Below are 25,597 nucleotides of genomic sequence, written 5' to 3' on the forward strand. Positions count from 1 at the left end.
TTATTGACAGCTCAGACTCACACATATGGCTCAACAGACAAAAATGTAATGTACTAACTAAAAATAGAGAAATAAAAAAGTGAATCTATACTTTAAGAAACATTATTTTTCGAAATGATGATGATGTACCTCACAGAGCAATGCCTGCTTTACTGAGATGACCTCTGAAAACTTACCGAGGCATAATATTATTATTCCCATTAAAAAAAAAAAAAATTTTGTATTCCTCAGCAGTAGAATCTCTGCTGGCTTCTGATAGAAGGTACATAATTACAACAAAGGAATAACAACCCACTACTGATGGTCATTAAGACAGACAGGACACGACATGTTTCTAAGAGAAAGCCTCTAGTTGTGTTGCAGAGACCTGATAAGATGTCAAATGTAATAAACTAAATTGCCTGAAACAAATCACTCTAATTTCATCTTTTGATACCATTATATCTGTTTCCCCACAATGTATCCTAGTGTAGCCCATGAGACATAAATGTATCCAGGATCAATTTGAATTCATTTTACACTTAGCAAATATGTGAGGCATTCAGTAAGCAGTGCACCAGATCTAATATTATTGTCTGCTATGTAAAACTAGTGCACAAGTAGTTAATGCTGATTTTATATAAATTTTTATCAGTTCCAAGTAACCAAGGGTTATTGGTGCTCAGAACTCCATGTGCAGAAAGCAATGACTGTACTGCACTGAGGGTTTCTCCTTCCATCTTAAATTTCTGCAGGTTTTGCCACCCCTTCATAACTGAACGTTTTTTTAAATGTCTGGCTCCTCAAACTAAAAAAAAAAAAAAAAAAAAAAAATCTAGAGTGGCCACAAGCGGCAGCATTTTGTTTTAATGTTAGCCAAGAACTTTCTCTTTTCAAAAGCTAAAACGATGCTGTGGAATTCTCTGGGGAACAGAAAAGACCTTTCAGTTCCCACAAAGGCACTTATTCACTGATAAAAAGCAGAACTTGTACACATTGATATGTTTGTGCTCCTGTTCACAAAGACCTGTGAGACGGTAAAACTGCAGCAAGCTTCAGGAAAGAAAAAAATTGATTTGTTTTCTTGCTTAGCAGCGAGAAACTATGATTGTACCCCATCTTTCAAAATGCTTCTTATTTAAAAAGCAAATCAGAATAATTAAGTGCAACCAAAATTTCAGTTGGACAGATTTTTTCTTAAACTTAAATATTCCCAAATTCAGTTCACTCAATCACCTTCAGGTGAGCCTTTGTTTCTCCATGACAATTCTTTGTCAGCAAAACCTCAATGCAGACAAAGGAAAATCAGCAAAGAAAGATAAAGTAATTAGATGCAGCCAATAGTGGAAAGCCTGTAAAAGGCAAAATCAGAATTTTTCAGCCAAAAATCTTTTCAGAGAATGCTTAATTTTTGTGTCCAATATAGTCTGGGGTTTTGAACTCAAAACTGATGGAAGGAGAACAGATAACAATCCATCAGACTCCATAATCTTTTCCGAAGCAGGAAATTCAGGGATAAATCTCAGTTTTGCCTCACTGAAATCAGAACTTGCACTTATCCCCAGACATTTCCTAATCAATAGGTCTATCTTCCTCCTTGCACCCTATTGTCAGAAAGATTAATAAGTATAACTTGCACCCTCCTAACGGAAATAATTAGGAAACACTGACATTTTTATAAGTCAGAATCTTCTTCTTTTAACCAGCTTTCACGAGGATTCTTCCAAACAGCTTTGTGTTACCATCCCTAATTGGTATTAACAGGAATTGCTTTCTGTAACCATGGCTCTCCCATCAACCTACACTCTCCTGAGGGATTTCACAGACAGCAACATGACAACCAACATTCTACAAAATTATAATCGATTATCAGTGATGCGAAAAAATAATCAGTAGGAGAGCCATTGCCAATGAAATATAGCTGGGTTCTCTTTGATGCTTCTGTGTGGGTGTCACCAGAAGAAACTCCAGCATTTTGTTCACAGCATATTTACAGACATTATTTCTCAATGCAAGATAAGGCCTCACATACCTCCATATCCATCTGGCTGCCAAGGAAGGAGCTGCTTAGGGATCAAATCCAGGTTTAGCTTGCTCAGAGTCACTTGGTGGTATCATGTCTTAGAAATCAGATGCCATGCATCTATTACTTTATAATCAGCATGTAAAACAGACTTTCCAGTGATCACCAGTGCAAAAAGATATTCCAAGAATGACACAAATATTTCATTCAACATCACCATGATATTATTACTACTTTTATAGCAAGTAAAATAATTTTAGACAACTAGCTAGACTCAGGTTCTTTAATTTCTCTGCCAAGACAGTGTCAATAAAGCAAAAGGAAAAAACAAAAAGGAGGAAAATACGTGTTAAATATATACTCAAATTAATTATTTGCACATTTCTTATTGAATCTAAATTGAAATACCTTTTGCAACATGCTGGCCATTTAAATGTCAATTCTTCATGTCCACTCCGGTTACTTACCTAAAAAAAAACAAAAAACAGGAAAAATACATTAATTTTCCATATTCTCAGATGTATCATGGATACATACCTTGGTCAGCACTGATCCCCAGTAAGTTTTCAGTGGTTATAACTTAGGTAAAACAATTGGGATAATGGGTTTTGGTTGTTTTATTAGTTTAGATGACATGTTCCCACTTTGCCTCAGCTAAGCATTCAGTAATTGAATTTAAGATTTTTTTTCTTAATATTACTTTTTTCCTCCATAGTACATGATTTCTAAAGAAAAGCTACTTGATGCCCTCAATAACTTGATTTTAATATTCTGTGTTTTTACTCTGGAAAAAGTAATAATTGCCGTCACAGTAATAGACATCTAAAACATTCAGCAAAAGAACCCCAATGCAGTCATCAGTACAGACATTTGTGCAACTTCCTAACAGCTGCTGGCAAAATATATTTTGGGCAGATAGAGCACAGGACAGCACACCCTCAACAGTGCTATACCCAAAATCATAACAGAACTGCATCTTCCAGTTAGGAACAGCAAGGGCAGCATGTGCACAACAGGCTCACCATTCTCTTCCACAGAAACATGGGGTTTACATCATTATACACTGCATCTGTTTTTTGTAAAATCTTTCCAAACCTGAAAAAAAGGCAGGTGTGAGTTCAGAACTTGCTAGACCTTCTGTCCCTTCCTTTTCACCCCCAAGCTCTTGCCTAGGAGCTGAGCAGCCAGATGGGAAAAGCTCTGGTTCAGCCTGGCAGGTGCCCAGTAGGGCCATGCAGGCTCGAGCATGCACACCTAAATCCAGGTTATGGCACTGCCCCTTTCCCCATAACCCACACAGGAGGCTGGGCTACAGCCACACGTGGCAGCATCTGCCAGTCTCAAGTGAATCTCAGCTCCTGTTTCTCCCACCCACACATCATCCAACACACTTCTGTGACTGAATTGTATTTATCATTTTTGCCTTTCTGTACCCCAGATAATTTTAAAGTTTACAATACATCCTACAAATGGTATGACAGACTTACGTGGTCCTGAACTACTAAAACTATATCCTAAAAGAGAAGAAAACTATTTCACATTTCATCCACACCACCACTTTGCCATGTGCCAGTTTTTTAGATATTTTCTTAACCAACACAAGTTGAAAATGATAAAAAACACCAGTGAAACTCTTGACAACTAAATACCTTTCATATTCAGTAAAGAACTCATCTGAATTTCTTTAAACCCCTTATTTTCCAGCATTAAGCTTGCCCAAGCTTTCTGACAAATTTCAGATGGAAATATCACTTATTCCCATAATGTGCTCACACTGAACAGAGTGTACAGGCTCAACATTCACTCTGCCTGCATTCAGCTAACTTTATTTTAGAGTGAATTTTAAATCCCTGCCAAATTCAGCCATCTCCTGCACAAGTTCTGCTGCTTACACCTTCTGTCAGCCTACTCTGTGATGCCTCTGAGTGAACCTCTTTTTTTTTAAACCTAGCAGATTTCTTATTATCCTCCTCTTTCAAAGCAGCACATTTTGGTCCTCTAGTCCCCATGCATGCACGTTTAGCCTTTTTCAAGGGCAGTGTGAGTTCCAGCTACAGTTCAGACCTCTCCAGGATATGTACCCATTTCAGAATACCTAAACTATTGTGCTTTAACGTGTGCTACTATAGATTTTTGTCCTTAAAATGACAACTCAAGGTATAATTGCCATCTGACTAGAATTATCTGATGAATCATGCTAGTTGTCAGGTTTGGTTCATTTTCTTCCCTTTCAAGGGAAAGCATAATTTTCAAGGTTAAAGAGAAAACCAATTGATTCTGTTGATCACAGGCACTCTCATGGCTAGTTTTCCTACAGTAGTTTGTAATAATTACCCATTCCACAGGGAATTCTGAGTTATAATCAAAACTTGACTTTTCCAGTGCCTGCTTAAGAATTTTAAAAGTTGAGAGTGTCCCCCACAACAAGTACATTTTAACTTCCAAGTACTAAAGTTAAAGCTTATTTCTGAGGAAAAACACCTTTGTGCTTTGCCACTTGGCAAGTGTTACACTGATCCATTTGCCCCGGGCTTATACCAGAAAAGCCAAAATGAAGACAAGCGCCCCTTGGTGTTCCTTAACATCAACCAGCGGGAACGCACATCCTTGTGCTGTCCTTTGCCAGTTTAGATGGGATGACCTTCCACTCAACTGACGTGGACATTTCTCTTTTTTCAGTGAAAACAATAGCCAGACAGACTTGAAATGAGGTGACTCATTGGCAGATAATGCATCCCATTCCATTTCTTCCACATAACAGCCTTCATTTTGTACCACTGCAACCCAAGGCATCTCAGGCTGCAATGTCAGGAACCATGAAGTAAAAGCTGTTCAGACTACATCTGGCATCCCAAACAAATCCTTCCAGAGATACCCAGTATCAGGTGCCATGCTACCGTCTTTATCCATGTGACCCTAAGCCACACCTTCCTCCAGTTTTAGAGGGGGACAAAGATGCAAGAGCTACTGTCAATCAAGGAGCAAATCTGTCCAACATTTAAATATCGAGCTTCCCGTGAAATAGGATTAGCACTAATGGATGAAGCTGTCTCCTGTCTGCCTAACAAAAGAAATGATCCTGCAAACTCTGACCAGAATTGTATTAACTACCAATTACAGACATAAATATAGCTATGAGACTGAAATCATATTTTTCCTGCTGCTGCAGAGGACTTTAAAATAGTTCCATCCAAATCAATATACAGCCATCTGCTCTGCAAAACGCTGACAAATCTCCTTCCTTCAGGATCTGTGTCCCCCAAATTAGATGAAGTTGCCTTACTTTCACAATGTTCATTCCAAGAGTCATCAGAGGCTGGTAAAGTTCTACTGTCTTACACTGATGCCTGATAAATGCTTTGGCTCATCCTACATCCACCAAATAACTGTGTTCTTTGAATTCCATGCCAGGTTCTTGCATCTGCTTAGAGCGCCTCATGCAAGAAGCCAACACTGTGGTTTGCTTTTAAAAGTCACTTCAAAAAGCCATTAGCACAGAGCAAGCTGGAAGCCAAAACAACAGCCTACAAGAAGACATTGCAATTTTATTTAGAGACTTGGTGGAATTGTATGGGTGACTTTTCTTACAGGCAACAGATGCATAAGAGTAGGGGTGCATTAGCTGACAGAACCTTCGCTTCGTATTTCCAAACAAAGCCGTAGCCAGAGAGATTTAACTGAGTGCAGCTCAGTTTTTAGTGCATTTGTAGTGATCCAAATTCACACCTGCTTACCACTTCTAACATAAAAAGTAAAATATTAAACCCTACAGAGCAGCAAACATTGAATATAAATCTCAATTTGCATCCTGAGACCATTATAGAGTGTAATGTATTTTTCTGCTCGAGCACTTTCAAACCAACTGTCCTTGCATCCTCCTTTCAAGAGCTCCACAGTGAGCTTCTGATCTTCTGCAGCAAATGGTCTGGGCACGCCGGCCGTGCACTGATTCCCTGGGGTCAAGGAGAAGGGAACAAAGCTGCCTTTGTGCACATTCCTTGGACAGCAGTTCGAGCTTGGTCACAGATGCAATACCAGCAGGGACAGGGCCAATCGCAGTGTGCCCAACCATTAAAGCACTGACAGCACCCACTCCTTCACTTCAGCTTTCCAAGTCCAAAATCCATCTCAAGATTATCAGTTGAAAAAAATCCTCCCAAAAATTGCTCATGTCTAACTGGAGCTTTAACATTTCTGAGTCCACTTCTGCAAACTCTCTGAAGCCATCAGTGCTATTTGTAAGACTAGCAGCTCTGTCAAAACAGTAAATTATTCTCTTTTCCTTCTAAGCCTAAGGACCACTAAAGAGATTTTAATAGGTTTTGAACAGTTTAAATCCACTGTGCTCTTTGCAGCTGTTCTCTGTTAACAGCAAATTCATGGTTTATTTGCAAATTCCAGTTAAATCTTGAGGGTGGGGTGGCAACACAATATTCCTTTTTATACATACACACACTACCTACATAAAGCTATAATGCAGTGTTTTGTATTTGGCTTCACTTATTGTCATTACAGCAATCTTCTTAAAAGCACTAAAGTGCAAGACTAATATCTGGATCCAAGCTACCTCTGAAGTCAATCGAGGCCTTAGCAGCAAAGTAATATATTTAATCCTTTCGGGAAAGGGAGATAGCTAATAAGTAATGGAAATTCAGCCAAAGGAAGATCTCCACAAAGCTACCCACTCACAGAAGATGGGGCAGTGAAAATTTGTAGTACTGAAAAACTGCATCTGCCTTCCTACCCTGCTCAAGTCCTGATCCCACGTGCCTGCTTCCAGGCTGAGGGGGAAGCAGCAGCTGCAGCACCCGAGCTGTCAGGTCAGAACACAAATCCCAGAGAGAGAGGATTTAACAACAGGTAGTGCGACACAGCTTTTTTTTTTCCCTATAACACAGAACGCAGAATTTGGCCTGTGATATTGAACACGAAAGAAAGAAGAGACAAAGAACTGGGGGAACAATCAATGGATCTGACATTCCTCACTTCCCTGAGTAGGTTTAGAGACTACAGACGCTCATTAATGGCCAGTAATTAGATAATTGTCCTCCATAAATATACACTGCTGCCTCCACTGAGAGCATTTGAAACAACTCCTAACAGGAATGACAGCTAATTCAACTCCCAGTAATTGATAAAATAGTTTATAGCACTTAGGAATTTTGACACGTTTTCTGAGATAGCTCAGAGCTTCCTTGCTCCATGATCCAAGAACATGTTACAGTCTCTCTCAGGACAGGTGCCCTCTGCTGACCGTGCTCCCAGTATCACAAGGGACTCCGAGCCCCAGAGTGACAGCACAGCTCACCATGACATTCACCGGGTGCCAAGCTGCTTCAGACATCAATAGATGGTTTGGAAACTAAGCTGAAAGACGAATGGCTGGAGCCCCAACTTGCAAGATGAAATTATCTCAGAAGTCACAATTCCATGGCATCCTTCCTATTTTTCATGCTATGTGTTCAAGAGGCTTTAGCTAACAGTCTTTTACTTAATTAAAATTAAGATGCTGATCTCATTTTTATAAAGGAAATCAGATTGCAAATGTGGCTTAGGGAAAAAAAAAAAAAAAATCTGTCTTCATTACTGAGTCTTGCTAGGCTTGCAAGTTCCTGCCTGCCCTGTGACGAGAGGTTTTGGGGAACAGGGAGGGATGGAACCTCACAAAGCAAAAGGGGTGATAGCAGAAACTACTTTTATTGCAGATACATGATTCCCCCAAAACTGGCAATTCTAGCAATTCCTGACCAGCTGTAACACAAAATAAACCGAATGGAAAGTCACAAAGCTGAGAAGGGATGCCAGCCGTTAAGATGTCCTTACTATATTAAGGACCAAAGAGGACTTGTAGTGCCCTTTAGCTGACAGGCCTAAGCATTTCATTCCTCTCGCCAGTTACTGAGCCGCTAGCACATTATAAAAATATATCCCTGAGGGTGGCTCCACACAACAATTTGAGGATTAAGCCACTTACAGCCTTTAGAGGAAGGTTTCCTTGTTCAGTATGAAAAGCCTGATGAAGGAGAGTTCCCTAACAGTCTGGGGAGGTGTAAAGGGCGAGTGCCATAGATGACAATTATTACTGCTTTGGCTTGCAGAAGAAGCAGTGACCACTCCCCATCAGGCAGGCTGTCCTATTCCAAGGTGAGCGCTCTGCCTCCCTCCCAGGCTGAGGCACGTGCACCAGGAGCGAGCTCCGCGCCCCGCAAGCCCCACTGGCGTCATTAGGATCCCCCATGCTTTCAGCAGCACTTACTGCATTAGCTTGCACATTATGCCCGTGGGTCAGCACTGGCTCACAGCCAGCCTGCACAAGCAAGGCAGCGGCCAGGGCTGCCTGGAAATGGCAAGGCAGACATGGCCACAGTGCTCTGCACTGCCATCCCAGGCCTGGACTTGGAAGCAAACTTGAGACTGACGGCCACAATTCCAAGACAGAGCTGCTCCCCCTTCACCTTCCAGACATGAAATGTCTGAATCGGGAATGCAATGGAAAACACACAGAGAAAGTATTTTCTGCTCGACTTGATTTTAAAACAGAGGCTTATATTAGCAGCTGGACTTCACTTGTATTAATTAAAAACTGATTCAGTGACTAAGAGAAGAACAGCCCCAAAAGGAGATGCCAGCATGCACTGCACTAGGCATGGTACTTTCTGCATGAAAGATAAAATGCCCATCAGGTTTGGGATTAAGCATAAATTTGGCATAGTTTTGAGGCTGATCTATAATAGTCCAGATTAAAGAGTCCAAAACAAGCTCCAATTCAAAAGCCACGTTTTCCTACACAGTCATTTAAGAAAAACAAAGAGCCAGTATATTATACTCCTCTTTTCATCTAATCAAACAAAACAAGAGATAAAATTTTAAAAACGTACAGTCGGAAATATCCCAAATTCTCCCAAACTTTCTGCACTACTTTCTTCAGTGGGGCTGAGGGAGTGGTAGAATAAAAACCCAGAGCACAAGAAACTCAATAGCCAGGACCATGCCAAACACCCAGGTGTCATTTTCAACCTCAGCTCGCACTCATATCTTAATTTCTGAAGCAAAGCCACAACCCTGCAGCCAAACAGCTTTCTCCAAAGCTCCTCAACACAGCTTTTCTTCTAAAGATACTTAACTTTTTTTGCAACAAATGAAGTCAAAAGCTGCATTTCTAAGCAAAACATACTAAAATTTCAAAATATCCCATCTTGCAAATGATAGAGGATCCTGTAATTTTGCAATGTCTAGGCTTTCTTGAGAGCAAAAGAGAGTATTTTGCCATATTACCAATTACTAACAGATGTTCTCCCCTGTGTTGTTAAACAAGGCTTGATAAAAACACACTCGTGTCTTAACAGAACTGGATGTACCCTGAGTGGGTTTCCCATTTGATCTGCTGTGCGGCTCAGAGGCTTTTTTGTCTGCTTGTTGTAGCACAAAGTGTTTGGTCCCACAACAGTGACAGCTGACAACTGTTTTTCCTGTTTGCAAAAGCTTTACCGTTCAACTTGAACCAAAAGCATTTGTCATGTTGCATGGCAGTGAAGTAGATTTAATCAGATGAGGCCACTAGCGTTGTGAGCGCCAGGCTGAAAGAATTCCACAGGACAAAAGCTGGATTTATCTCTCTGGGAGTCTGTGCAGGGAGCAGCAGTGCATCTTTGTGAATGCACAAGGGGGAATCTCAAGAGGAGTAGAAAACAAACCCAAGAGAATATTTTCAGTGCAGTTAAGCCAAAAAATAACTGTTCTTAAGTGACCAGCAGGATGCTCCTGCCAGCCAAGAGCACTGCTGTGAGAATTTTGACAACATAAAGTGAATCTCCACGTCCCTCTTTCAAATGCCACTAATACAGAGGATGGCACCTTCTGTGCTCTATCCCTACATAATTCCATTTCCAGAATAATAAGCATCACCTAATATCTGTTGACATTCAGCCATCAACCTGCAAAAAATTGTTTACAATGGATGACTGTTCCCAAACTGTAGTGACAATCCTCCAAGAGTCTTAGGATTTCAAATTACTTGCAAGCCATAACAAAGCACATACCTCTCCTAACTCATGTCAGAGACCACACTAAAAGAAACCCCTACAAACAACAAGCCATTAAAAGAAAGTCTTCATCATTTTACATAGTCACCGAGAGAATATTTTATATTCTTTGTATCGGTTTGGATGATCAAGCCTTTCCAGAAGGTTTACACAGGTAACTTAAGCTCAGAAGAAGAAGAATGAAGCCATATATGCAAAAGTCAAATCAGAGGCTTGCAGTATTTCCAGCCCATAACAGTGAGTGAAAAAACAGCAGCTCCACCTTAGGAGCTTTGCTGACTTACATCACCCTAGTAGAGTCTCATCATGAAGTCATGCTTTGCAAAGAGGATGCTGGTGCTTTCCATTTGCACCAGAGAGAGAGCAGGAAACAAAATACCCTTACTTACCAAGAGAGTGAACACTGATAACGTTGCCTTGCATTATTTTAAAGGGACAGTTTTAATCTGCCCCAAGTCTGATTAATCAGCTGCCAAAGGTCAGAGGAAGAGGCGCCTGCATTTTGTGCAGAGTGTGCTGGTATAGCCAGTTCTCTGGCATGGCACAGCCTGGGTTTTGGCATTCCTATACTGAAAGCTGCCTGCAGTACATTAATGAATTGGAGTTCAGCCTTGCATGAAGTGTTTTAACATTCGCTCCAACTGTGCTAAAGGAATTTCCCATTTGGTTTTTTCCGCTAATTAGAGAGCCACTGGGACACAACAGGGCCTTTTGAGACGTGTGGCAGGCCCTCAAGTTCTGCTGAGTCAGGAGAGGGGTGGGATATTTTGATCCACTTAGAAGACAACCCTCAACTTCCCAAAAGAGGCTGCAAGCAGGACAGTAGCTATAAATGCTAGCTAAGATTTACAACCTACAGGCACCAATATTCATCTAGATGTTTTTAGTCCTTCAACCAGGAGATGAGGCAGCAACAGGAGCTGGGCATGTACAGATTTTTAAAGACTTAACTCATTTCAGTAGATATCTGCCTTGCCTAGCACATATTTTTTATGGACACATCTTCAAGGCAGAACACAATACCTGAAGCAACTCCTCAAAAGTGACTTGCAGAAAACATGTATCTAAAAATCCATTATAAAGCCTTGATACAGAATTTAGGTGTCTGCAATCCTACTGCTCCTGCAGACTGTCCTGCTTCTGAACCCAGGCCCACCAAAACAGTGTTCACATTTATAATGCAACAGGCTCAGCAACTCTTGCATGTTATTCTTGATTTCAAACTGGAGATACTGAATTTTAAGAGATAGCAGAAATGCCATGACATTCATTTAGGATACTCACCAAAGTATGGTAAATAATATACTGATTTATTTCAATGCTTTCAGACTGAAAACCAGCCAAACTTACCATTTATTTTTACCCTTGCAACAACAATAATATTGTACCCATACAGAATAAATCTAAAAGGATCTCCTCTTAAACTAACATTAACACTGCAGACAAAAATATAACTGAGAAGACATAATTTCAGAGTAGCTTTAAAAAAATTAGAATGGAGGATATTCCTCTACAACACATTATCCGTTTTCTCAATACTTAGTCTTCACTTGTTTTTATATATATTTTCAGCACTGTGGAAAAAACTAGGACGTTGAAGTACAGCTGCTTTCCACAGTGTTTCAAAAATTTAATTTCTGATCTGTACTGGGAGAAAAGCCCACCCAAATAATCAAATCTCATCTTTCTCCAACCTAAAAAACCCAAGAATGCCAGTATGTCTGCCTCATCAGACATCTCTTTCTTTAAATTCCTTGTTTTCTTAAACACAATATTAATATTAATTTTAAATGAACTATTTCTCTTTGTTTAATAATTCCTTTTAGTCAGAAATCTTACGGGAGTTTCATTCCAAAGTCCTCAGCATCACCCTCATTCTGATGCCCAAAGCCTGATTGATTGCAGTAAGCAATAAAAGCACACAGCATACAGAACAACCTTATCCAACTTGGGTAAAGATCTCAAGTATTTGTGTCTCCTTCTAAGGACACAAGGTACCAAAATAGCATGCCTTAGTTCAAGAAGAGAATCCTGGCAGAATGACCAAAAAGTTTCCTTTCTATCCCAGGAGATCAGCAACTCGGGGTCTTCCACATCTTAAACCAATGCCCCAAACTCAGATTACAGAAATCAAGGGGTTAATAAGAAGTCCCCTGTTTTCCTGCTGTTTTTCACTAAATTCAACCAAGTATCTGATCTGTATTTAACAGATTTTAATACAACTCTTCCATTCACTACAATGTTTTAGTCCTTACAATGTTTTAATTAATTTTACTCTTTAAAATGTATGAAGATTTCACATCACCTTTAAATATTTATTGACAGTTTAGATGAATATTTCATGCTGATTTTAAAGAACAGAGAATTTTTCATAACGTTTGTTAATACCAAATTGCAATTCTACACTCTCAGATATGCTTAGTACAATAACAAGGAATTTTTTATCTTGTTCAAAGCAGACTACAAACACTGTCTACTGCAGAGAAATAAAAACATCATGGACAAGTTTTTTCAAAGCTACTTAAGTGATCAGGGAGCCCACACAGCTCCCATCTACATAAGCAGTAACTGCATGTCAGAATCTTTTGAGCAATTCTGAGTATTTCATTGGCCTATCAAAGATTCTCTCAGTTAAGAATAGTAGTTTGGGAGTAATTAATTGAAAACATATTACCTGTGATGTGATGTACAACGGAGACAATTCTCATTGCACAAGTGAGGATTTTAAGATGATAAAATTGACCACAAAAGCTCTACAAACACAGGACCGCCAACCTATTTAAAACGAACTGCCTCATTTCTGCATAATACCTGTCTTCCCTTCAACTCAGCATTTTTCTGCCTTTTTAAGAGGCCTTTTAAAGCTGCTGGAGATGCAACAGAGTAAGAGCACTGTGGTGGGTCAGACTGACTTTAGGGAGCTGGGGCCACAAACAGCTGAGACTGTAAAGGCAAGGCAGGTGCAAGTGCTTTCCCTGGTGTTGAAACAAACCCTGCAGCCAGTACTGGTTGTTTACACACAAACAGCCCTGTGTATTGAAAAAATCCACCTGTTGTAATATTTAATTTAAAACAACTTCTCCTACTGCCACAGAAGGTTGTAAATATTTATCATTTTAGTAGCCAGGTGTACAGAGAGCCAGAGATCAGGCACTTTAAAACAAAAGTTACATTAAAAAAACCAGCCTGACCAAAAAAACCCAGAACAAAACCCAGAACAGTTCAAGCTGTAACAGCAGCTTAGCACATATAGAAACCAAGGTATTAATGTGCAAAATGCCATGCAAATATATTGCTCCTTCAAAAATCTTAGTCGGTAACAAAAGCTTTGCATCAGGTGGTAGGGATTCCAGACTTCAATGGTTCCTACATTAATTCTGCCTGAAGAAATACGAAAACAGGAGCTAAAATCTTTTAGCTAATGCAGAACACACTGATAGCTTGCTTTTCTTTGTTCTCAGGAAAGGTTAAAATTTTCCTCTATTTAAGGATATTCTTATATTTCGTAGTCATAAAATGGGTAGAAAGGCAAATGACAAGCACCCAAATAGAGGGGTGGAAGTAAGCTCAGAAAACTAAGATTCTTTTCAGAAAATGAACACTGTGGTTAAAATAAAGCACTTGAATATGCTGTGCCACAGCCATCATTACCAACATGCTCATTAGCATTAAATTAACTTGGACATGAAATATCAGGATGTAAATTAACAGCAGATGATGCTGTGAAAATGTAAGAAATTACTGTTATTTGCCAGTAATTCAACTAACAAAAGCAAATTCTGTTTATCACATGTAAACTCCAATACTGTTTTACAGTGTTTTGGTTTTTAACTAAAGTCAACTAACAAAAACAAACAAAATGTTACAATTTCACACTCACCTTCTATTTGGTACTGCTTGTGTTGGACACCAATTACATCAATGATCAAATCCAGGCAGCAATTCAATCAAAATACTAGGCTCAGTTTTACGTAAGTAATTCTAATTTTTAGCAGAAACAATTTTAAATTACTTTCAATTAGATCTTTGCTCTTTTCCCTGAAGACCTGAATTGTAATATTTGCCAGGTTCTTTAAGGTTTCATTTTAGCATTCTTTGCCAAAGTGACCACAATACTATGATCAAAAACACATTTTCAATAATTACGCCCTAAATAGTTTGCAGCACATCCATATATTGACTTACACTGCAGAGGTCAGATATTTCATAGTAACTTAAAATTCTGCATATCTTTCTCATCCATGACAGGGTATTTCATGAGATGAAGCCTGCACAGCATTCAGGAGCCATCCCAACACCCACACCAAATGCTCAGTCAGAGCAGGCAGGTGGCAATAATTAGAATGAAGATAAGCTGAGGTGACAAAGAATGAGAGCACATCAATTACTGCCTGTCACTCAGCCCAGGGAGCATCTCGGAAGATGGACTGATACCACTCTATCATTCCCTATTATATTCAGCTTTTCTCTCCTTCATTTCCTCAAAATGGAAGGTCACCACAACACCATTACATTTTTTAATACAAGTGATTTTTATATAAATATTCACAGTATACACAACACAAACTAATGTTTGGCTACATCTCACAGGCTGCACACTGTACATAGAATGAGGCTGTGATTTTCAAAAAGTAGGTCATGTGAGAGTAGTGGGCATGAACAGTTCTGTTTGAGTAAGAGTGGTGATTCCTGAATCATTTGATAAGGTTTGTTTTCCTATATAATTTTTTACATTGATATTTATCTTTTGTATTCATATACACAGAAATATATCTAAGTCTATCTCTCCATCTTGAGAAATAAGTAGAGACACTGTATTTAAACTCCTTAAGGGGTAAGAGCAAATACACTCCCATGCACACACCTTAGTGCTGAGTTAGCAGCAAGAAGTTAAAACAAGATAAACCCAAATTTTGAAACCTTGAAAATTCTCACTGAACAGGTTTGCCATCCCTTCCCTCTCTCTGCTGACCATCCTACAAGTAGTCAAAGAACTCATGTCACCTATGATTGAGCTGCTTTACAAGTAAGTAATTTTTGAAGTCAGTTTTAAGATGTTTGCACACCATCTTTTTTTCCACAGGATTTTATAATCAAGTTGTCCAAATGTATTTTTGCTTTTAAATAAAAAAAAGGCAAAATTAAACTCTGGCTTTAGACAACCACTCAAACTACCTAACCATACGATTACAAAAAACCAACCCAATTGGATGGACACGTATCATGCAGTCTGTAAATACTCACAGCCATCCTTCCTTCTTATGACACTGCAGCAACTAAGGCTCAAGGTACAGGACAACAAACAGGGGACTGGCCAGATACTAAAACCCTTCAGACAGCAACTGTGCACAGACTTAATCAAGTTTTGTTTCCATAAAATTGATGGAGGTCAAGAGAATCATGGCAAAGACATTTTTCCTCGCCTTTCATCCTGGACTTCAAAAACTTCCTTTTAAATCCAGACAGCTATTGAAAATAGTCAATTTCCAAGCAATTGCTTTTAGTGGAAAATGCTGTGACCACCAGTAGAGCAAATGGTTGGTGCAGTCACTAATCTGACACAGGATTCACCACCCTTTTTTGCACATCTTCCTCTTCCATCAGAAGGGCCACAAGTGCACACGACCTCTTCACTGTTTTATTCCCCAATAACACTGTCACAGCCAATATAATTGCTTGTGTTAATAGGCAGTGAAAAAACTCCCCACAAACAATAGATAAGGTCTGTGAAATTCCATGTGTTCAAAAATATTTTTATTTGCTACTCAATGACCATTCTCTTGGGATAACAAAAAGAGGCAAGGAACAGCAGGAAGGTCCCGAAAGCCATTCCTGGCTTGCACACACGTCTCTTCTGGACACTCCTCAGCCCCCCATATTCAACGTGCTTTGTGCTGGGCTGGCAGCACAAGGCTTGCAGGAAATTTCAGAGGGGATCACTCATGATACTCTCCCTCAGAGTTACAGCGCTGTATAGAACTCACAGCAGAAAAGACTGGACGTTTTCATATCCCTTGGGACAAACAAAGCCATCTCCTGCAGTGGCATACACTGTGTCATAGGAATTCCAGTACCTGCACCTTTATATTATTAGTGAGTCATTTCAAAGATTAGAAATAGAAACCTTTTACATGCTTGTACACAATCACCCAATATTATTACGAAATACTGACAGCTGAACACTGCTCATCTCACAGAAAAAAAACCCTCTTCTTTCAAAATTAAACCAATAATTTCTTCTAAAGTACATAATAATTTTGTTTCATTCGTGTGTGCACTCCGCCTATTGCCTTTCAATCAATCGTTCAAAACCTATTTAATGGAGGAAAAGACAGAGCTGAAATTCTTTATCTTCCTGAACAATATATAGTCAAGAACCCGATGTGCCAACCGTAGGAAGCCAATGAGTGTGACACCTGGGAGAGGTGAGCACCCACGGCAAGAGAAGAGGCAAGGAGGGGGCCAGTGAAGGAGCCTCACTAAAATAAGTCTCAATGAGAAGTACTTGGATTAATTAATGGCTTTAATTGCATTTATAAAGATTTCTGCTGTCACTCTGAATAAAAGCAGCAGGTTGATGAAATGCGAGGAGCACCCTGGAATGCATCCTAAGCGCCACCTTCCTTTCCAGGTATGCATCCTACCCCTGCAGCGAGGAATCGGCAGTTTCACCCCGCACACTTCACTCCCACAGGTGACAGTGAGGAAGCACGTGGAGCATCCAGATGGAGAATTCCTCAGAGGCAGGCAAGAGGCAGCAGCTGCCTGCGGAGTGCCGAGCTCCACACGGGGAACTGGCTGTATAGTTTTGTCCTTCTGGACATCGGATCCATGAAGTAAGGCATGGTATGAAAAGAGCCCAGCTGCTCTCCTGGTCAGGGCTGTCTCTAACAGCACCCAATTAAGATTTTAAATCACCATCACGATTTAAAATGAGAACTAAAAAGAGCCCATAATGAAGTGTTTGCTTCAGCTCAAAGCATAACATTGATTTCTCTGCTTACAAACAAACTCCTGCATCAATTCATCTTCTTAAAAATTGATAAATCCTCATTTGCAGCAGTCATCAAATTTCTGTTCAAGAAAAATAGAAATTGAGGCTCTTATAAATAGGTTCTTCCTGTTTAACATCAAAACCATGTTAACAACTGCAGTTTCTGTACAAGGTACAATATGTAAAATTCCTTTGCAGCTAATTTTGTAGTTTCCCTTGAGGTGAATTATAACTGTAAAGCCACAACTGATTTATTTTAAATCATCTGTATATGTTAAAATCTCACCACAGATTTACATCTTTTCGCAGAAACAAACAGCATTAGGTTTTCTCTCCACAGCTTCCAATAGCAGATGGGAAAATACCTAGTTTTTTAATGCAAATAAAAAACATATGCTGCCATCAATGAGCTCAGGAGCTGGAGCACAACTATAGGACTGTTACAACCTCAAACCTGTGCTGAGCCACAAAATAAAAATCCCAATAGACTTCAACTATTGTTAACAGTGAGTGGTGAATCAGTGCACTGTAGATCAAAATAAACCCAAGGATCATTATCTTTTGATTAGCACATGAAAAAATGGCTTTATATTCAAAGTCGTCATCTTGATAAACAGTTTTCAAGATTCTGGAATATTGTAGAAAACATTTAAAATTAACTTCCTTTTTTAAAATAATTATACACGTTGCTTGTTTTAAAAAGTTCTCCCTCTCTTACTCTCCAAAAGGAATTTTTAGAGTGAGCTAAGAGGTGTTGAGTCAAATTTTTTATTTTACTGACGTATGTACACGTGTATGCATAGATTTCTTAAATGTAAATAGATATTTTTAAAACTTAGTTGCTTCTTCTTTCCAAACCTTGTTACAAAGCTGGGGGGAAATGCAAAATTAAAGCCTCTGTCAGCAAAAAACAACAGAGTGGGGGGAAGATGAAGACATTCTAAAATAAGTTGAAATTAAGTTTTAGAAGCAACTTGGAAAATATTTTCAGACCAATTGTTTAATAAGAAAATACTTCCTCAGCCTAAATTGAAGAAAATGATATGAACGTCTTTGGGATGTAAGCCGGGGGCCGAGATGAAAGCCAGTGAAACAGCACAGGAAGGTGGTCAGGTGACAAGTTCCAACATCCAGTTTCACTGCAAAGGTTGAAGACAGGACGCAGAAGAGACGCTGGGGAGAGGGAAGGCAAAAGGATGCACCTGGAGGTGGAACGTGTTAAAGTGTCAGAGTTTCTATAATTCAAGATACCCAGACTCGGCTGAGCACGCCCAATGAATGGGACTGAAGCAGAAGTTAAATCTTCCAAAGTTAAATATGCAAATAATTTTGGATTACAACAGCAGCAGTTGCCGGAGGAGACGTTTCCATGACATTATTCCCAGCACACGGGAATTACATATTAAAGTCCTAATCAGAGTCTGCATTATCTTGTCATTGCTAATACACAACCAACTTCAATGTTGTGTTTAACAACTTGAACAGTCTCAGAATACTACGTCAGAATTGACAATGAACAAAGACTTTTCTCATAGTTGCCCCACATCAAAGGTCAGGATTTATTGCCAAAATTAAAACATAGGCATGTAAGCACATTATAATATGAAGTACATACATAGACAGGCTTACAAATCCAGGTATTGTCTCGTTATGTACGAGGCACACACTGTTCAGATGTGCTGTTTGATATTGTATTTAGATTTATATGATCCCCTCCAAATGGATCTACCCCAATAATCGTCACACACCCCATGAAAAACAAGGAGGTACCACTAATCCTACTTTACTGAAACATTTAATGACTTGCCCCAGGTTACACAGGAAATCTGTTGGGGTAAAGCAGGGAATGGTTCTCCTGGGATCTCTGAAATCCCATCTCAATATTCTGGCCACATTGCCACCCGTCCTCAGCCGTACTTAATACGACTAAATTACTGATGGCAACAAATAGCAGAATCTGACTTTCAGATGAGCTGATTTGTACAATGAGTCAATCCATAACTTTTGTCTCCTCCAGACACTTAGATCGATGGGCTGTATGCCCAGCACGTTATAATAACCCTGAAAAGCTTTTGGCTCAGCCTGAAAACACATTAGCATTAACTTAAATCTGCTGCTTTGTTTACTATACGAGATATCTGCTTGTGCTCTACGCCCAAGCGATACCAATTAAAGATACCCAAATACAGAACTCATAGAGCAGTACAAGACTAAAGGTACTCATGAACACAAAATTTACTAAACTTAAAATGGTATTTATTCCTCCAAAGCATTATGGTCTGAGAGCCACATTTTTATTTTCCAGGCATGGACTCGTCATGATTTACATTGAGAACCTTCCCCAGAAGCGATTCAGAAAACGTTGGAAACTGGCTCCCCTCCCGCTGCTTCTGAAATGGATTAGCATGACTCCAGCCTTGGATCCACAAGACTACAAATTACAGTGAAGCCACCCTTGATTTAAGCTGTTGGAGAGCACAACAGGAAAATCACCCAAAACTCTCTTTCAATTCTTTAAACCCATTCATTACTGAGTCCACAGGGCCACATAGGTACCAGAGTAAATCACTCAGTGGGAGAGGACATCACCCAGTAACAAGAGGCTTTTCTTATTTTTTCAGAGGTACAAATGTAGCAGGACAAGGAGGGGTCTAATTACTCTCAGAACACCCAAGCAGCATTGGAAGTGATAATTTATTGACCACATCAGTGTAGCTTAGTGCACAGAATGAAAAGACAAGTCAAGGATTGTATCTGGACCACTGAAATGCCCATAATTTGCCAGGGTAGGCAGACTGATGCAAGCTAACAAAGTAATCTGGCAAAAGACTAAACCAGATTTATAATAAAACCATACTTGGCTTTTTACTGGGTTTTAGCAAAGTAAGAAAAAGATAAGACTTGAATTTTATTTTTAAACATTTAGAAACAAGTTTGGGAATGGGTACCTAGACAGCCTGCTGAAATCCAGAGTCCCTAATTATCCAGATGGGCAGCCAGGGAGCCAATCCAAAAATCTAACCAGGTCGGCAGAGCACTTTTTATCCATCACAGTGGCCACCAGATGAAGCCCTGGAGCACCAGTGCTAACCTGACCAGTACTGGCTGAGCCTTAACTCAAGCAATAACCATCGAGTGCCAACATCTGTGCGGCTCTGCCCTTTTGTAAGCACAGACGCTGGAAATAACATTGATATGCAATGCACCAAAATCAAACAGAATGGCAAAAGAACTTATTAAAAGTGTTTCCTTGCTCTTCCATACCAGCCCACTCTTCCATCTTGTGCTACCAAAAAAAGGTAAAGGTTTCTGAGTGAAAAGTGCAACAGATTCACACATTTTCCAGCAGCTACAACATCCTACTCGCCAGTAACACCTCCACAAAGTCAAGCCCATTTTGCAGAAAAATGAGAAAAGCAAACAGCAACAGGAGAATTTCACAGACATGACCCCATCCATGCATAATGACTCATGACTGCTTAAGCATGGTCTTAGAATGGATTTTCCCTCCTCAACACCCTAACAAAAACAAAAATAGACTAAAATAACTGACTGAAATGGGAAAAATGAATTAGCATCTCTGGTATCTCCTTTTTTCCTCACCTGTATGAAAAGACAGGAAGCTGGGAGCAAAAGCAGAGGTTAAATCAATCTGTCTTTTGAAGAGGTGACACACCCAAGGGCCTTAGTCAAGACTCCATCCTTGGCTCCTGCACAGTCACAATCTGTGCACTGCTGCCAATGGAGCCTGGAAATCGTTTGGTGGAGCAGCAGACATGAACAGTCTCTACATTCAGCTGTTTAGTATCAGAAATGCTAACTAGTGGTGCTTGATTATATCATGAGTGAAAATTAAATAGGAAACAAGGATTTAACATGCACGTCTGATAGTCAGGCTTCTCAAGCAGAAAGAAAGGGAAGGGAGAAAACCTCAGGAATTGAGGACATTTTGCTTCCCCTGAGCCCTCATTCATTCAAAGGAACAATCAGAAACCCTGACAATCTCATCTAGCCACCTCCTCCCATCACATCCAAGAGAAAATTTTTCTGGACAGCTCTTTACAGAGGATACAGAAAAAAATTGATCAATCTCCCTCTGAATCTTCTCACTTGGCATGATGATCTTTCTCACCCGAGGACTGCAGAAAGGCAGAGTTTGCAAAGCTGAGGCAAGCCCCCTTCCATGCAGCTCTTCCACAGATGCAGCAAGAACACCTGTGCCTACCAGCGTTACACGGCTGTGGGATGGCACAGAGAATTCTCTCTGCACCCAGCAATACGAACGGGGGCTTCCTACCCGATCCCCTCATCTGCCTGACATGTTACTTCGGCAGAAGGCAGACTTCCTGCTTCTGCTGGAAAAAAAATAAATTTCGATTTTCCCTGCCTAATATTTACATTTTAATAGTTCCATACACAGGACAAGCTTTGCAGCTGTCATTGGCAAATACCGATGGGAAAAAGAAAAACCACAAAACCCCACCACCCAAGCCACAGGCACGAAACACGACAGCCTTGCACGGGCTCTTGGATGGACAGGGACCCCGGGTAACTTACTGGCGGGTGTATTCGTTCCTCAGCGCCGCGTTCCTGCAAGCCGCCCGTCAGAGCGCCGGTGCTGCCGCAAGCCGCGGGCGCTGCCAGCCGCCCCCCGCCTGTGACAGCGCCGAGCAGGGAGCCCTCCCCGTCCCCTCCCTCCTCTCCCGGTATGTCCAAAGCTCGCTCACGCCCGATCTGGAACACGAGCACGCAGGACGGCACGGAGCCCGCTGCTGCCCCCGCCGGGCGGTGGCGACAGGCGGGACACCCGCCCACTCGCGGACGGCGGCGGGGCGGAGGCTCCCGGCCCGCCGTGACACCCGTGGGGGCGGCCGCAGCCCCGCACCGCCCCTCCGCCGGCTTCCCGCTGCACCCGCGGCTGGGGAGAAAGCTGCGTGGGCACCCTCCAGGCTCGGCTCTCAGAGGGGCGGATAGCGGAGCCACAGCCTCTGGCAGACTACGCACACACACCGCTGTGCTCCGTTCCGCCACGCCCCTCTTCCCCCAGCAATGGACAGAGCGTACATCTGGGACAGCGGAGCTGTGCCGGGAGCAGGGAAAGGGGGAAGCTAAGCAAAGCAGCTGCTTCCAAACAGCCTTGCTGAGCACAATGAGCCCAGCAAATACCGTTAGTTTTGTCTAAAGACATCTAATTTTGCTTTACTGCTGCATTATCATATGCTTCTGAGACTACAGCTATGCTAAAAATACCATGGAATCACTAAATGGCTTGGGTTGGAAGGGATCTTACAGATCATCTCCTTCCAACACCCCTGCCATGGGCAAGGACCCCTGCCACTAGACCAGGCTTCCCCAAGCCCTGACCAATCTGGCCTTGGACACTTTCACGGATGGGGCAGCCACAGATTCTCCGGTCCTCCCTCTGGCCCCAACCAGAGCCTCACCACACTCACAGCCAAGAATTTCTTCCTAATATCCAATCTAACTCTGCCCTCTGTCTCGTCACTCCACACCCTTGGGACAATCCTCTCTCTAGCACTCTTGTAGCTCCTTTAGGTACTGGAAGGTCTCCCCAGAGCATTCTCTTCTCCAGGCTGAACAACCTGTTTGAGGTGCAAAGCTGGAATGAGAAATTAAGTCTAAGCCAGTACTCCAAGGAACATTCAAAGGCAAAACCCTGGAAAAGGAGAGGCTGAGAGAACAAGGGACAGAAGGAAAGGCATGCCATGGCATAGGGCTGGCAGAGATCAAACAGCATGTCAGCACCTCCAGTGGAATGCAGCACAACACAGACCCCTGCTTCCACAGCTCCACATCGCTTTGCTCCATGCTGACTCACGTGGTCTGACATGTTCAACCACGTGGGCCGTGCAAAGCACAGAACACAGCAAAACTCAGAAAATACCACCTGTTTCAAAGATGTCAGCTAACATCTCATTCTCCTTCTACCATCACTTCAGCATAGAATGCACAAAGTGTGGTGTGATGCTTTCACAATATAAGGGTTTCCTCAGTGCAATAAGGGGAACTTACAATGGGAGACACCAGGTATTTTTCCATAGCAGAGCACTTAGTCAAAAAAAAAAAGCTCAACAATTAAGTATACAAAATCTTGTAGTGCAAACACACAGATATTGAAGCTTGAATTGTTTCAGCCACATAACATTTGATAATTCTACTAAGAAAATATTAAGAAGAACACATCAAGAAGAAACACAAGATGGTCTTTGATGAGCTGCAAAACTCAAGAGATTGGGGTTTAAGGGAACAGGAAATATAAAGAAATGCAAAAATAGAAAGAAGCTATTCTGTGAAGCTGTACACATTAGCTCTTGTAAATGCTGTCTGGAACCAACACTGAGAAAGATTTAACAGTTCTCAATACTCCCAATTAAAACTGTAAGTTAAGTTTAAAAAAATAAAATACAGCATAACTATCTTAACAGATCTCTTTCTGTACATTCCCTCCCCCTTCAAATTAGTTACATTATGCTTCCACATCACTGTCATAAAATGACCAACGTGACCTACAACATCATTCTGAGACCAAAGCAAGCAGTGATACTGTGAGTGCAGCATGATGAGGCTGGGCACTGAATCCTGCAGCACAAAACACACACCAAGTGCAACATGAAGGAAGTCAGGAATAAAGAAAGCGAGGAAATTGCTGCATTGAAATATGTGGCATGAAACATTCATTTGTTTTTTTCCCCCATTCCTCCTTCTCTCATTTTCCAGAGGCATCTAAGTTGTTTCATTCATAGCAAATGCAATCGATAACGCTTTAGCTCCGACTGCATAAGGAGTTGAGCATAATACCACACCCACTCCTAATCTAAGTCCTTCCGGAATTTCACAGGAGCAGTGAAAGTCCCAAGTGTAAAAAAACCTCTGGAGCAGGCCCAGCACAGCCATAGAGGAGGGTTTTTTAATAAGTAAATACACATATATCACATGCACTTGAACATTGGGAAGGATGAAGAAAGCAGCAATATTTCAATGCTGCTTAGTGAATCGGGTGTCAATGCAGCTCTTAGGGGGAGCAGGTAATTTCACTAATTAAAGCTCTTCTTCCATGTTTCATTTTCTGACATTTGAGCAGTTCAGTTTCCTTGCCACAGGCAGAATGGAACATGCCACTGAGCTCAAGCCAGAGGCTGATCACTTGTGACTCAGCTCAAATTAAAAATACACAAATAAAAAGCTAAACCGACAGGTTACTACCCAAAGATGTATTCATATCCACTCAGAATGTCTTGTCCAACATGGAGCTAAACTATCTTTCTTACATCACAACATAACTAACAAAAAGGAGTGGCCAAAATAACCTGTTGTCCACCTGCAGAACAAGGAGTTTTCTCTTTCTAGGAAGGTTTCTGGGGTTTCACTATTAAATAAGCTCTCTGCACAGCAACAGGCTGCTAAAGAAAAATATTCTCTCCCGCATCAATCCCTTCAGAACTAAGTTCACAAAGGCCAGCTATGAGCAAAGCCCTTCCTGCACTGTCTCCTAAACCACTAAAGGAAGGACAATTGACACCTTCCAGGCAGAGCAAACCACAGAGCAGCAGTTGCCAAATGCAATTAGCCCAGGGCTACAGAACAGCTTTGGACTGCTGGAGACCAGGTGTATTCCAAAGGCAACACAGTTAATTTGAGGGTGTTCAAATTGTATTCTCCATGACAGCTACTTCATGAAGGTAATGGCAACAGTGAGCCTGGAGATCCCTCCCAAAAGGAGCTGCTCCTGAAGGGATGGACCAGAAATTTAATAGAAGCAGATGAAATTCCTCCCAGGGGAGGCTTCACCTGCAGAGAGGGCAAGACAATATCTACCCACAGATTTGGGTCTCCACCTTAGCTATCCACCACTAACCCCACCAAATCCTGCAGAATAATTTTGATCAAGGAATGGGAAAAGCAAAGAAAAAGGAGGATGCTTATGTCCTTGACTTCTGCTTCCAAAACCTAGGAGTTTTGAATGGAAAACCATCAGGAAAACTCACGTGGCCAAATTAGCAAGTGAAGGATGCTAGGGAGTAATTTTTTGCTTCAAAGGGTGACTTCAAACAATTGTTCTACACTCTTTCCCTTTTTCTTCGCTGTTGTTTGCTTTCCCTTTCCTTCCCCTCAAAACCTTACTGGTAAGAGAATCTAACTTCATTTACACAGTAGGCAAAAGGAAGCTCCGTGGTATTTGTTCATTTCCAGCATTATGTCTTCCTAATTAAATTTATGTGCATCTCTGTTCAGCATTAAGGCCATAAGAGAAGGAGTTCAGTCACCAGCATAAGCCAACCTAAGGCTTTTTCCAAAGCTCATGACAGAAACAAGCAACTTTGCAACAAACCTAACAATTCCCTGTGGAGTTGGAACCGCAACAGGCAGCTTTTGTCAGCATTCCCAGAGATGACCACACTGTAATCCTTACACAAGCACAGAGCCAGAGACTGGATCTACTCTACAGTATCCAGCAAAACTTAGATTCTGATTTTTCCCCCGAGAGAAATTCTAGTCTTATCACATCAATTCATCATACAGCCTGTGGAAATCAGAGCT

The 25,597-nt window shown here is 41.1% G+C and overlaps 1 protein-coding gene across 1 annotated transcript in view; it reads right to left on the bottom strand.

Annotated features, from left to right (window-relative positions):
- Window positions 1–21,682, bottom strand: part of ANK2 (ankyrin 2) — a 265,077-nt gene extending 243,395 nt beyond the window's left edge. The window contains exons 1-2 of the mRNA XM_088164284.1: window positions 21,596–21,682; window positions 2,411–2,469 (exon numbers count right to left, since the gene is read on the bottom strand). Of these exons, the coding sequence (XP_088020410.1) occupies window positions 2,411–2,431 (21 nt within the window). The 5' untranslated portion in view covers window positions 2,432–2,469; window positions 21,596–21,682. The remainder of the gene's footprint in view (window positions 1–2,410; window positions 2,470–21,595) is intronic.
- Between the last annotated feature and the right edge of the window lie 3,915 nt (window positions 21,683–25,597).

Source organism: Sturnus vulgaris, chromosome 4, assembly GCF_052056855.1.
Source record: "Sturnus vulgaris isolate bStuVul1 chromosome 4, bStuVul1.hap1, whole genome shotgun sequence".
In the NCBI taxonomy this organism is placed as follows: Eukaryota; Metazoa; Chordata; class Aves; order Passeriformes; family Sturnidae; genus Sturnus; species Sturnus vulgaris.